The sequence below is a fragment of the Ranitomeya variabilis genome, chromosome 2, assembly GCF_051348905.1.
Source record: "Ranitomeya variabilis isolate aRanVar5 chromosome 2, aRanVar5.hap1, whole genome shotgun sequence".
Classification (NCBI taxonomy): domain Eukaryota; kingdom Metazoa; phylum Chordata; class Amphibia; order Anura; family Dendrobatidae; genus Ranitomeya; species Ranitomeya variabilis.
This window is the reverse complement of record NC_135233.1, coordinates 458,845,387-458,859,512: the sequence shown is the minus strand read 5'-3', so window position 1 is coordinate 458,859,512 and position 14,126 is coordinate 458,845,387. Positions and strand designations below refer to the sequence as shown.

The window sequence follows — 14,126 nt, the reverse complement described above, 5'->3', positions numbered from 1 at the left end:
ACCAGCTCCGATTAAACGGGTCCGAAGCTAACCCCAAAACAGTAGCGTAAATTCCCTTCAAAGACAGGGTACGTTTTTAGAGCATGGAGAAATAACTGGCATGAAATAATATACCCATAAAGTTTATGCAGTGTTTATCAAAATATTTTACAAAGATGTTATAAATGAGACAATTGCAAATATGTACAAGGTAATTATGAAAATAAAAGGATTAAAGGAAGAAAAGATAACTCACATGTTCTTAGTTCATATCAGTTCAGGCAAACACCATGCTAGGGGGAGGGGCTCCCAAAAATCCCAATGCATGAGGTACAGCTCTTCAGGTCAGACCCACATGTTCTTCCGGCAACAGACTGACTGCTGGAGTCCGGCCAAAACAGTTATAGCTTAGCTCGGTGACATCACCAAAAAGGCAGGCTATTCCAGTCCCTCCTCTCTCTGGATTCTGACTAAGTATAAGCTAAATCTTTCTAAGACTTGTAATTCCGCTGCTGAACATATCATCATCGCACCATACCCCTCATTCATCTCGTAGTATCGTGGGCATTCCAATGAGATCAAATATGTCCTATTTGTCACGCACACTGACAGAGAAATCCCTACCTCTGTACCAGATGGAGCTAGAAACCTGTGTTTCGAGGGATGGGTAGATCCTCCGAGTGTGATTATGACGATATATTTTTGTGTTCGTATTTTAAATCGTTTGCCTAATATCTTACAAAAACAGAACAAAGGACTTTCATGATTCTAGAATCTTAGAGTTTGAGTTTGTAATGAACCGCACCCCAAGTATAGCGTTGTTCTATCATATTCCGAAACTCCACAAAAACCCAACATGTCCACCCGGAAGACCCATCATTTCTGGCATTAATAGCCTGACAGCGAATCTATCCAGGTAAGTGGACGTCCACTTACAGAAGTGTATGTCTTTGATACCGGCATACCTTAAGGATACAGGCCACGTGCTACAAATCTTAGAAACAGTTAATTGGAAACCCAGTTTTATTTTAGGTACATTGGACATTAACCCCTTCCCGACCCATGACGCCACGTAGGCGTCATGAAAACCCGTGCCAATCCGACCCATGACGCCTATGTGGCGTCATGGAATGATCGCGTCCCTGCAGATCGGGTGAAAGGGTTAACTCCAATTTCACCCGATCTGCAGGGACAGGGGGAGTGGTACATCAGCCCAGGGGGGGGTGGCTTCACCCCCCCATGGCTACGATCGCTCTGATTGGCTGTTGAAAGTGAAACTGCCAATCAGAGCGATTTGTAATATTTCACCTGAAAAACTGGTGAAATATTACAATCCAGCCATGGCCGATGCTGCAATATCATCGGCCATGGCTGGAAACATTGATGTGACCCCCCCACACCCCACCGATCGCCCCCCCAAGCCACCGATCTGTCCCGTAGTCCCCTCCGTCCTGTGCTCCGCTCCCCTGTCCTCCTGTCCGCTCCCCCCGTGCTCCTATGCCACCCCCCTGTGCTCCGACGCCCCCCCCGTGCCCCGATCTCCCCCCCCCACCCTTATACTTACCGAGGCTCCCGGTGCCCGTCCGTCTTCTCCATGGGCGCCGCCATCTTCCAAAATGGCGGGCGCATGCACAGTGCGCCCGCCGAATCTGCCGGCCGGCAGATTTGTTACAAGTACATTTTGATCGCTGTGATAGGTTCTATCACAGCGATCAAAATAAAAAAGTAATAAATAACCCCCCCCCCTTATCACCCCCATAGGTAGGGACAATAATAAAAAAAAGAAAATATTTTTTTTTCTTTTTCCACTAGGGTTAGGGTTAGGACTAGGGTTAGGGGTAGGGTTAGGGGTAGGGCATGTGCACACAGTGCGGATTTGGCTGCAGATCCGCAGCGGATTGGCCGCGGATCTGCAGCGGATTGGCCGCTGCAAATTCGTAGCAGTTTTCCATGAGGTTTACAGTACCATGTAAACCTATGGAAAACCAAATCCGCTGTGCCCATGGTGCGGAAAATTCCGTGCGGAAACGCTGCGTTGTATTTTCCGCAGCATGTCAATTCTTTGTGCGAATTCCACAGCGTTTTACACCTGTTCCTCAATAGGAATCCGCAGGTGAAATTCGCACAAAAAAACACTGGAAATCCGCTGTAAATCCGCAGCTAAAACGCAGTGCCTTTTACCTGCAGATTTTTCAAAAATCGTGCGGAAAAATCTCACACGAATCCGCAACGTGGGCACATAGCCTTAGGGTTAGGGTTGGAATTAGAGTTAGGGTTGGAATTAGGGCTAGGGTTGGAAATAGGGTTAAGATTAGGCTTGTGGTTAGGGTTACAGATAGGGTTAGGGGTGTGTTGGGGTTACAGTTGTGGTTAGGGTTGGGATTAGGGTTAGGGTTGGGATTAGGGTTACAAGTGTGTTGCGGTTAGGGTTGTGGTTAGGGGTGTGTTGGGGATAGGGTTGTGATTAGGGTTATGGCTACAGTTGGGATTAGGATTAGGGGTGTGTTGGGGTTAGTGTTGAAGTTAGAATTGAGGGGTTTCCACTGTTTAGGCACATCAGGGGTCTCCAAACGCAACATGGCGCCACCATTGATTCCAGCCAATCTTGCGTTCAAAAAGTCAAATGGTGCTCCCTCCCTTCCAAGCCCCGACGTGCGCCCAAACAGTGGTTTACCCCCACATATGGGGTACCAGCGTACTCAGGACAAACTGGGCAACAACTATTGGGGTCCAATTTCTCCTGATACCCTTGCAAAAATAAAAAATTACTTGCTAAAACATAATTTTTGAGGAAAGAACAATTATTTTTTATTTTCACGGCTCTGCGTTATAAACTTCTGTGAAACACTTGGGGGTTGAAAGTGCTCACCACACATCTAGATAAGTTCCTTGGGGGGTCTAGTTTCCAAAATGGGGTCACTTGTGGGGTGTTTCTACTGTTTAGGCACATCAGGGGCTCTGCAAATGCAACATGACGCCCGCAGACCATTCCATCAAAGTCTGTATTTCAAATGTCACTACTTCCCTTCCGAGCCCTGACGTGCGCCCAAACAGTGGTTTACCCCCACTTATGGGGTATCAGCGTACTCAGGAGAAACTGAACAACAACTTTTGGGGTCAAATTTCTCCTGTTACCCTTGGGAAAATTAAAAAATTCTGGGCTAAAAAAATATTTTTGAGGAAAGGAAATACATTTATTATTTTCACGGCTCTGCGTTATAAACTTCTGTGAAGCACTTGGGGGTTCAAAGTGCTCACCACACATCTAGATAAGTTCCCTTGGGGGTCTAGTTTCCAAAATGGGGTCACTTGTGGGGAGTTCCTACTGTTTAGGCACATCAGGGGCTCTGCAAACGCAACCTGACGCCCGCAGAGCATTCCATCAGTCTGCATTTCAAAACGTCACTACTTCCCTACCGAACCCCGACGTGTGCCAAAACATTGGTTTACCCCCACATATGGGGTATCAGCGTACTCAGGAGAAACTGGACAACAACTTTTGGCTTCCAATTTCTCCTGTTACCCTTGGGAAAATAAAAAATTGTGGGCTAAAAAATAATTTTTGAGAAAAGAAAAATTATTTTTTATTTTCATGGCTCTGCGTTATAAACTTCTGTGAAGCACTTGGGAGTTCAAAGTGCTCACCACACATCTAGATTAGTTCCTTGGGAGGTCTAGTTTCCAAAATGGGGTCACTTGTGGGGGAGCTCCAATGTTTAGGCACACAAGGGCTCTCCAAACGTGACATGGTGTCCGCTAATGATTGGAGCTAATTTTCCATTCAAAAAGCCAAATGGCATGCCTTCCGTTCCGAGCCCTGCCGTGCGCCCAAACAGTGGTTTACCCCCACATATGGGGTATCATCGTACTCAGGACAAACTGGACAACAACATTTGGGGTCCAATTTCTCCTATTACCCTTGGGAAAATAAAAAATTCCAGGCTAAAAATCATTTTTGAGGAAAGAAAAATTATTTTTTATTTTCACGGCTCTGCGTTATAAACTTCTGTGAAGCACCTGGGGGTTTTAAGTGCTCACTATGCATCTAGATAAGTTCCTTGGGGGTCTAGTTTCCAAAATGGGGTCACTTGTAGGGGAGCTCCAATGTTTAGGCACACAGGGGCTCTCCAAACGCGACATGGTGTCCGCTAACGATTGGAGCTAATTTTCCATTCAAAAAGTCAAATGGCGCTCCTTCCCTTCCGAGCCTTACCATGTGCCCAAACAGTGGTTTACCCCCACATGTGAGGTATCGGTGTACTCAGGAGAAATTGTCCAACAAATTTTAGGATCCATTTTATCCTGTTGCCCATGTGAAAATGAAAAAATTGAGGCTAAAAGAAATTTTGTGTGAAAAAAAAGTACTTTTTCATTTTTACGGATCAATTTGTGAAGCACCTGAGGGTTTAAAGTGCTCACTATGCTTCTAGATAAGTTCCTTGGGGGGTCTAGTTTCCAAAATGGGGTCACTTGTGGGGGAGCTCCAATGTTTAGGTACACGGGGGCTCTCCAAACGCGACATGGTGTCCGCTAAAGATTGGAGCCAATTTTTCATTCAAAAAGTCAAATGGCGCTCCTTTCCTTCCGAGCCCTGCCATGCGCCCAAACAGTGGTTTACCCCCACATATGAGGTATCAGCATACTCAGGACAAAATGGACATCGTTCATGGTCCAGTTTCTCCTTTTACCCTTGGGAAAATAAAAAAATTGTTGCTAAAAGATCATTTTTGTGACTAAAAAGTTAAATGTTCATTTTTTACTTCCATGTTGCTTCTGCTGCTGTGAAACACCTGAAGGGTTAATAAACTTCGTGAATGTGGTTTTGAGCACCTTGAGGGGTGCAGTTTTTAGAATGGTGTCACTTTTGGGTATTTTCAGCCATGTAGAACCCTCAAAAAGACTTCAAATGTGAGGTGGTCCCTAAAAAAAATGGTTTTGTAAATTTTGTTGTAAAAATGAGAAATCACTGGTCAAATTTTAACCCTTATAACTTCCTAGCAAAAAAAAAATTTGTTTCCAAAATTGTGCTGATGTAAAGTAGACATGTGGGAAATGTTATTTATTAACTATTTTGTGTCACATAACTCTCTGGTTTAACAGAATAAAAATTAAAAATGTGAAAATTGCAAAATTTTCAAAATTTTCGCCAAATTTCCGTTTTTTTCACAAATAAACTCAGAAATTATCGACCTAAATTTAACACTAACATGATGCCCAATATGTCACGAAAAAACAATCTCAGAACCGCTAGGATCCGTTGAAGCGTTCCTGAGTTATTACCTCATAAAGGGACACTGGTCAGAATTGCAAAAAACGGCCAGGTCATTAAGGCCAAAATAGGCTGGGTCATGAAGGGGTTAAGTCCTTGTACACAGTAATTGATCAAGATAGGGGCTGTCAAGTAGCAGGCCACTATCTCCAACTGTTGGGCTCATACACTTCAACCCAGGTGTTCTGTTGTGAATTCTGCTTTTGGGCTCCCTCCGGTGGTTGTAGGTGGTAATGCAGTTGCCCCTGAGTTGCAGTCCTGGTCAGGTGTATCTGCTGATTGCAGTTCTGACTGGGGTATTTAGGCATGCAGGATTCATTAGTCCTTGCCAGTTGTCAATTGTTGTTGGGAGGTTAGGACCTCTGCCTGGTTCCTCCTGCCTTTCTGCCAAATCAGCAAAGATAAGTGTCTGGTTTTTTTCCCTGTGGCACACATGTTGTGTGCTTCACAATTCAGTGCTATTCTTTGTGTTTTCTTGTCCAGCTTAGATTGTGTCAGTATTTTCTCAGTCTTGCTGGATTCTCTGGAGTGACAGATATACATTCCATGTCTTTAGTTAGATTGTGGAACTTTTTGTATTATCTGCTGTGGATATTTTTGGAAGGGTTTTAATACTGACCGCCTAGTAATCTGTCCTATCCTTTCCTATTTAGCTAGAGTGGCCTCTTTTGCTAAATCCTGTTCTCTACCTGCGTGTGTCTATTCTTCTCCTACTCACAGTCATTATTCGTGGGGGGCTGCCTATCCTTTGGGGGTCTGCTCTGAGGCAAGGTAGCATTCCTATTTTCATCTATAGGGGTATTTAGTCCTCCGGCTGTGTCGAGGTGTCTAGGGTATGTTAGGCACACCCCACGGCTACTTCTAGTTGCGGTGTTAGTTCAGGATTTGCGGTCAGTACAGGTTCCACCGACTCCAGAGAAAGTTTCATGCGGCTCCAAGGTCACCAGATCATAACAGAGTTCATTCAGGAGTGCATACAATTCATTCTTAAACACAATTATTTCTTATATGAAGAACAGTTTTTTTACAGAAGTGGGGCACCGCTATGGGGACACGGTTTGCCCCTAGCTATGCAAACTTGTATGTAGCAAAGTGGGAGGAGTCCAAAATCTTTGTAGCTGGAAAACTCCATGAAAAGTTGGTAGTCTGGCGTCGATTTATCGATGATGTTCTGTTTATCTGGGAAGGATCACAATACGACCTTGAAGTATTTATATCCAGTCTGAATATAAATGAATATGGTCTTGAGTTTACTCCAACTATAAGTACTACGAATGTAAACTTCTTGGACCTCAACATCTATATAGATGGCAACCAACTATGCACAAAGTGCCATCGCAAAGAAGTGGATGCAAACAGCATCATCCACCTTCCCGTTTGGCTCACAAATATCCCCAGGAGTCAATTCACACGGATTAAACGTAATTGTACTAAAGAGGAGGATAACCGTGTGGAGGCAGAATTCTTGTCACAGCAGTTTTTAGATAAAGGTTATCCGAAACATCTAGTAGATCAAACAAAACGTGATATGGAACATATACCAAGAAATGAGCTAGTATATCCCGCTAAAACAATTATCACTCACGAAATCAATATCAGGGAACAAATTAATCAACTTCCACTTATATCTCAGTTTCATACAGGCCACAAGCAGTTTAGGAGAATAATAGCAAAACATTGGGCAGTACTACAAGGGGACAAAACGGTGGGAGAATATCTACCTAGTGCCCCAAGGTTTATATACAAAAAAGCCCAATCTTTGGGCCACATTATAGCCCCCACTACCAAATTAGCAGTTATTAATGGAAATAAGAAACCCAAAACTCCCCTACAACCGAATGTGGGTTTCGTGCCTTGTGGCAGTTGTTTTAGCTGTATTAATACCAATTTCAAGAAAGTACTACAGACCTCATTTAAAGATGCCAGTGGAAAAAAGGAATTCATTATAAGGGATAGGATCTCATGCTTCTCTACAGGGGTCATTTATGTGATCTGATGCCCATGCGATAAATTGTATGTAGGGCGTACTAAGCGGGGTCTTATGACCAGACTTAAGGAGCATATGAAAAATATCCACTTAGGACATCCCCTATCCCGGCACTTTCTAATGAAACATAATAAATCCACTAAGGGAATATTCTTCACTGGCATCCAACGTGTCCACCAGAACCCCAGGGGCGGCGATTATATTAGGAGCATGTCCAGGGTAGAGACACAATGGATATTCACCCTGGACAGCCTGGCCCCAAAGGGATTGAATCATGAGGTGGAACTATTTGCATTTTAAATCTACAAAGGTTTCCCTGTTTAAATATAAGGTGGCGAACCAATAACCAGGCAGAATACTGAAAAATAGGGTATTGACGCGTTAATAGATATCAATGGGAGCCTTATATAACGAGTAACATCAATAACGTAAGTCTTAGAGAAGAGGCTCCTCTTTGAAGGAGATGTTGTAGGGTGATTTTGGGAGTATATTTTAATATATATGTATATTTTAATACATGCCTTCATGCAGGTGGTTCTTTCTGGTGGGGTTTTTTCAGAGGGTATTCTTGGGAATATGGCTGAGATACTTCTTGAGAAAATACCCAGCAAGAATAGCAATCTATGAAACAACTTTTACGATAGCATATTTACTTCTCAGGTATTACTGAGAGTCTTTTAAATTGGTTTTATGTGCTTTGTTGGCGTTGTAATACTTTTAATGCGTGTTTTTTAATGCGTGTTTTTTAGACATTTTGTGTTCGTAAATAAAACTAAGATTTTAATATACATATTCAAGTATTTAGGTATTAATGCAGCACACTGAGGTAGATGTCCGTCTATCCTATTTTAAATACATTCAAAGGGGTTTAAATACACTGCATTTTACTCTTAGGTAAATCTGCAAACACACAGTATCGGTATGGATGTTTCCATAAGAGCTGGGAAACCTGGGGTTAATTAGGGGGCGGTGCGCAGTGATGGCTAGATACTATAAAAGATAGGGTGAGCCAGGGGAGCGGTAACCCTGAGGAAGAAGAGCAAGGCTCTTTGAAACGCGTTGGTTTAATCCTCCCCCCCTTTTTTGAGCGTTCTAGCGCTCCTTACTGCAGGTGACATCACTAGGTAGGGGGAGCCTATCGGCCATCTTCTCTTTTTTGTATGCGGTACCCAGGGAACGCTACCGGCCGGGGCTTCCCTGAGTTATGCTGCACAGTGCCATCTGATACGCACCACGCCGAAACCCCGGTGGCTTATACTGGACAGGGTAATATCTACTCACATTCAGCACAGACCCACACTCAGCTGTGACAGTCTCACAATAGGTAAGCTAGCGGTATCGGCACCTGAATAATTGTTATACAGACTGTGCGGCTAGTGCGTGACTGTGTTGGTGAGGTGAACATCTGTTACTGTTTTAGGGAGCTCGTGGTACTGGGAGGAATCCACGTGGCGGCTCGGTTTATTTCTTGCTTTTAGTTTTCCACCTCGTGTTATTTGTTATTTGTTTCTGCCTCTTCAAGCGCGGCATCTATTTGTTTTTACTGATCTATATTGTTATACAGGGGGGCACTACCCTGATTGATTCCAGCAGCTGAAGACTGCTAGTTTTTTCGGGTGAGCGCCAGTGTTTATATTATACACAGACTTATAAATGGTTTTAGGTGTAGATGTTTTACATGTTCCCTTTAACCAGAAGAAATCAGTTTCACTCGCTGATTAAAAGTGCACTTAATGAAAGGACGAATTGTCAAAACCCCATTAATGTAAAATTACCAAATAATAAAAATATACCTACGGTATGTTATATAAGCAGTCAGCATTAAAACAAAAGTCAGAGGATACAGCTGAGACATATACAGTAAATGAAATAGAACATCAAGAATCCTGCCTTTCAGACACAATGTAAGAGAACGTGAGGGCTGATACAATGTGCTTAAACTGCCCGCACCAAGTCTCAGACGCTGATTCCACCATTTCTACCAGACAGGTTTTACTCTGAAACATTGCGGCATTTCAGAGAACATGACCAAGCTGCTCAGGTCACTTGTCCAAGCGGCCGATGCCCAGCAGCTTCTCTCCGCTGCTTCCCTTGACCGATGGGTGTGTATAATGTGGAGAGTCTAGGAAAAGACTTGTCACTCTAGGGGAGAAGCCGCAAGGGCCAGCCTCGTAGACTAGTGATCCAAGATCAATTTTTACCAGCCTACTTCTTACTTTTTAAAAGCTAGTGTTTCAGAGTTAAAGCAGCTCTCCTCCTCCAATCAAAGTTTTTATCCCCTTAATATATTGCAGTCATCATATTATATGGCACTGTGCACTTACAATTGCTCATTTTGCCTTTCTCCCCAGCTAGTTCTTCTCTTTTCCATTAGGGCTATGACATCACGTGATTAAAAACTGACTAGCTGAATCCTTTGAATGTCTATGTAGAAACAGGTTAATTTTTCCTGTACGAGTCATAAAAGTTACTACAAAAGTGTCAGAGCACGCGGAGGATTATACCACTACTATGAAGCTGAGCGATACATCGGCATCCAACTGGATATGGACACAAGGGAGGAGCATTGTCAGGAAAGTCCTCTCAGTCAACCACTGGGCACATTTGACTGACTGTGGCTTTCTCAGAAGTGGGACCAGCACACATTAGATGTATGTGGATTAAACCACGGAGAGATTTACGAAGAGTGGAAGGAAAAAACAAGTAATAAGTCACTGCTCAATTTCATGAGGTCACTGCTATAATTAGAGTGGGAGCAGTTTTTTATTCAGAAAATGACAGTGGTCCAAAAAATACTTTGAAGAAGCTATATTATGATGAAACACACAAGAGTGTCTTTAAGAGGGCTGTGGGCACAGAATGTCTGTCCAAACCAAGCACAGGCGCTCGGTGCACCATGGCGGGGACGAACAGTTCAGTGTACTTTCCAGCCAGCTTTGCCAAAGCTGTTAATCAAAAGAAGAGGAGGGGTACATACAGACAGAAAACAGCCAGGTGGGAAGGTGCACTTAAATATTTGGCAGCGCTAAAGGTGCACCAAGCGCCCGTGCTTGGTTTGAACAGTCATTTTGTACTCTCTTTAAAGAAGTAGTCCGTACAATCACAACCCTGTCGCTGGCCCCCTAAAAAACCTACTTTACTAACCCTCCACCACTCCCGGTGTCTGTATTGTTGACAGCGCTGCAGCCAATCAGTGAGCTCAGCAGCCCTGCCTGTGTAGATGGCTCAATCTGCTAAACTCAATGATTGGCTGCAGCGCCAACGACGTAACTCGACACTGAAGAGAACAGACATCAAGAGCTGAAGAACTCACTAACTGGTGCAAAGCTGACAATCCGAATGCACTGCTGAAAACAGAGTCGCTAAATTCAGTGATGGGCTGCAGCGCTGCCTACGTGACTTGGGTCTGTAGAAAATAGACAGCATAAGAACGTAAGCTCACTGATTGGCTGCAGCACTGTCAACAACAGGCAACACCAGCCACTGAACCCACCGATTGGTTGAAGTGCTGCTGACGTGACTTAGCGCTGCAGACAAAAGACAACACGGGCCGCTGTGCTGTGACTGGCTGCAGCGTTGTCGTTGTGGCGCCAGTGCTGCTGACAGTAACAGTGGGACTAGTCGAAGAGATTCACCCTGGACTAAGAAATGCCATAATACATGTTACAAATGGAGGACTTTTTATGGGATGTAAAACAAATTAAAATAAATCCAATATTAAATAATTAAAAAAAAAGTTTATAGAACGAAAAACCTGGAGAAAAAAAATCTGATTTACAATCCTTTAACATAGGAACAATTTTCCGCTTGCTTGAAACAACAAAGAGCAAGTTGATCAGTGCTCGATTTCCTTGTCATCGTTGGCACCGAAAGTGATTTATTGTGATACATCGCTCATGTAAAGTTTCATTACTGTCGTCAGGAAATCCCTTTTCACTTGAGTGGCGCGTGCGGTCGACAGACAAGGATTCTGATGGCGAGCAGCGGATACGTACACACATCAATGATCGCTCGTCTACATAATCGTCAGATTGTGAATCCAAGCAAAAATTGTCAAAAAGTGCAATAAATGACTAATAAATGTGTAAAATTATAGTAAAATCCTGCAAGAAAGTAATTAGTGGATCCCGAGATCTCGCATGGCCCAAAAAATCTATATGCTCCCCCAATATGGCAGATGGTTTTACAGTAATGCCAACCGCCAGGACAGTTACGATCGGACAAGGACAACATGCTGACACAGGTATCGACATTTTTTTCTTCTGTCGATAGGTCTCGGTTGGGTCGCAACGATTTTATGAATGTTCTCGGAGCAGATTCAGTGGCATCACTTTATACAGGTCATACAGACAACATCAGTAATACATGACTGTGCAAGCCTTTTTTTTAAAGATAGAAACGAAATAATAAATAAGCACTTTGTGATAAAAAAAATAACATAAAAAGGAAAAAAAAAATTATTAAAAAAAAAAATAATAATAATCGAACCAACGAAACCAGTGCAGCTGGTCGTCGTCTTCTCAAGGCTGTGCTATGGACTGGGCCTATTTTTTATGTCCTGCATAAAAATGGCTAATACACCTCAAAGCACGATGAAGCAAATACAAAGGAGGGGAGCATGCACCTCACTCGGTCAGAATGTGATGGATTTGGACATCTGCGACACAGTTTGATCGGATGAATAGAAATTGTTATCGGAAAGGGCTTTGAGGATAAGGGGTCTTTCGGATTGCTTTAGATTGGATGTTTGGGGAGAAGTTGGGAGATTTGTGCTTTGACTTATGGGGCCGTTTATATATTGGTTTGGTGGTATAGGACTTTGTTCTTCCCGTGTCTGGATACCACATGTAAGCGCATGTTTGAGGCTATGGGACAAGGGATGTGCTATGCGCTTCACATCCTGGAAGCCTTGCTTACTAGCATGAGACACCTGGATGGCCGTAACGGTTGTAACGACTTGGTAGGCGCTAAAGGTATGAGTTAATGCTGGCGATGACTTGGTAAGAGAACTCCTATTTTCTTGCTGGTCAGGTTGGGTAGCAAGTAACGTAGGAACACTGCCCGAGGGTCCTTGTTGGCAAGACACGGAAGGGGAGAATTGCGGGAACTTGGCCAAATCAGTTGGCTCCTCTGTTGACAAGTCAAGAGCATTACATATGCTCGACTGCCATGTGTCCGTTTCCAGTTCACCCAAGGATGAGTGTGTAGGGCACGGTGGCCATTCTTGATCGAAATCTGACATATTATCATACTGGGAAGAACATCTTCTAATGTCCAATTCTGGCGGCAGAAGAGAGGTCAGTTGTCCGGTCGGAACAGTGCTCTCGTCTTCGGGAGTAGAAAGGTCACATTCGCTTCCTTGCGTGATGGGCAAAGTATCAGAAGAAGGAGGGTCATCACTTTGTGACTGTGTTACCTCCACAGAACATGGTTGGAAAGGACTTGTTTCTGAATCTGAAAGCAGAGTAACATCTCCTTTTCCTTCATATGGCAAATGCTGCTGCCGTTGGTCCTCGCTCGTTACATTCCTAATTTTTGCCTTTTCAGTACAATCATTATTACAGTCCACAACGTGGGAATTGGCATCTGGTACATTAAAGTTTTCAGGTTTCATAGTAGACGGGGAATCTTGCGCTGCCTTGTCACCTATAATACTTGGTTCAGAAGCTACTTTATTGCACTCCTTATTCTCAAGCACACAGTCCGGTTGACTTTCACGACCCGTGCTGTCCTTCTGTTTGGCATAATTTTTGTTTTTGGCTATTTTTGCTACATCTGACTCGAGTTTTTGCTGCTCCACCATCTTGTGGCAATCGGCTGTTACTGGTTGAGATTCGACAGGTTTAGTGGCCTCATTCTCGGGTCTAGATGCACCATTGTGTTGTGGAGTGGACACTATATTCTTGCTTTTATCACCAGTGTTTGAGTTGTTCTCATTGACATCTGCAGAAGGCTTCGAGCTTTGTGACGTGCCGCCGTCGTCCGTTCTGTCCATCATATTACACTCTACAGTTGTTTTAACAGGAAGCAGATGAACAGGGATATCCTGACCCAAGGTCTTCTTGGGAAATTCTTCAGCCTTTCCTAAGATTAGATGACAAATGTAAAGAAGGTTACAATTATTAATTTTTTTCCTGTATGTTGGAAAAGGGAATAATACGAATTGAGAGTAAATTCCCCATTCATGTTATCATTATCAGTCAGCCGACCATCATCTTCCCTATACAAGTGAATGGTCGGCCAAGTTTCAGTTTTGACAAATAAAGTCAAAATATTGTGGACAGAAAAATTATTCTTATTAAACTGTCAAATACTAGAAGGTGTACAAAAAAAAAAAAACCCTATCGGTAACTAGCAGCGGCCACTACAGGGCTTTGTTCAACATTATACATTGCTTACAACTGTCAGAGCAAGTTTTGCCTGATAATTTTGGGATGCGGAGTGTTGGACTGATCTCATTAGAAAGGACAGGGCATTAATTGTTTTAGCCCTGGACAACTTCTTTAAAACTGTACCAATAAAGGAGAACAACTGGAGTGTTTAAGAAAGATGAATTCAAAGTTTATTAGAAAAATACATTAAAAATGACACACTAAAAGACACCAAATGAAAACACCAGAAAATAAGTAGCGTCCAATCCAGGGACCTCAGTGCTGGGTAAGAAATTAATACGGTCGGTGTTCTGGTGGGGGCTTTTTTCATGTTGGTGGGCTTTTCACTTATATTTCCCCTATGGACACTCTCTATATTTACCCTCATTTTGGACTAAAACATGGCCAGACTTTTACTGTTTAAAGCCTTATTTGGCGGGACGTTTCAGTAAATAGATATGTAGGCAGACTTTGTTTTTTGGTCCTTTGTGTGGGTTTTTTGGGGGGTTACTGATCCTTG

The 14,126-nt window shown here is 43.2% G+C and overlaps 1 protein-coding gene across 2 annotated transcripts in view; it reads right to left on the bottom strand.

Moving 5' to 3' along the window:
* Positions 1-11,548: 11,548 nt before the first annotated feature.
* LOC143806640 (uncharacterized) overlaps positions 11,549-14,126 on the bottom strand; it is a 62,556-nt gene continuing 59,978 nt past the window's right edge. For both annotated transcript variants that reach the window (XM_077287409.1, XM_077287408.1), the window contains one exon: positions 11,549-13,319. In XM_077287409.1, the coding sequence (XP_077143524.1) occupies positions 11,869-13,319 (1,451 nt within the window). In that variant the 3' untranslated portion in view covers positions 11,549-11,868. The remainder of the gene's footprint in view (positions 13,320-14,126) is intronic.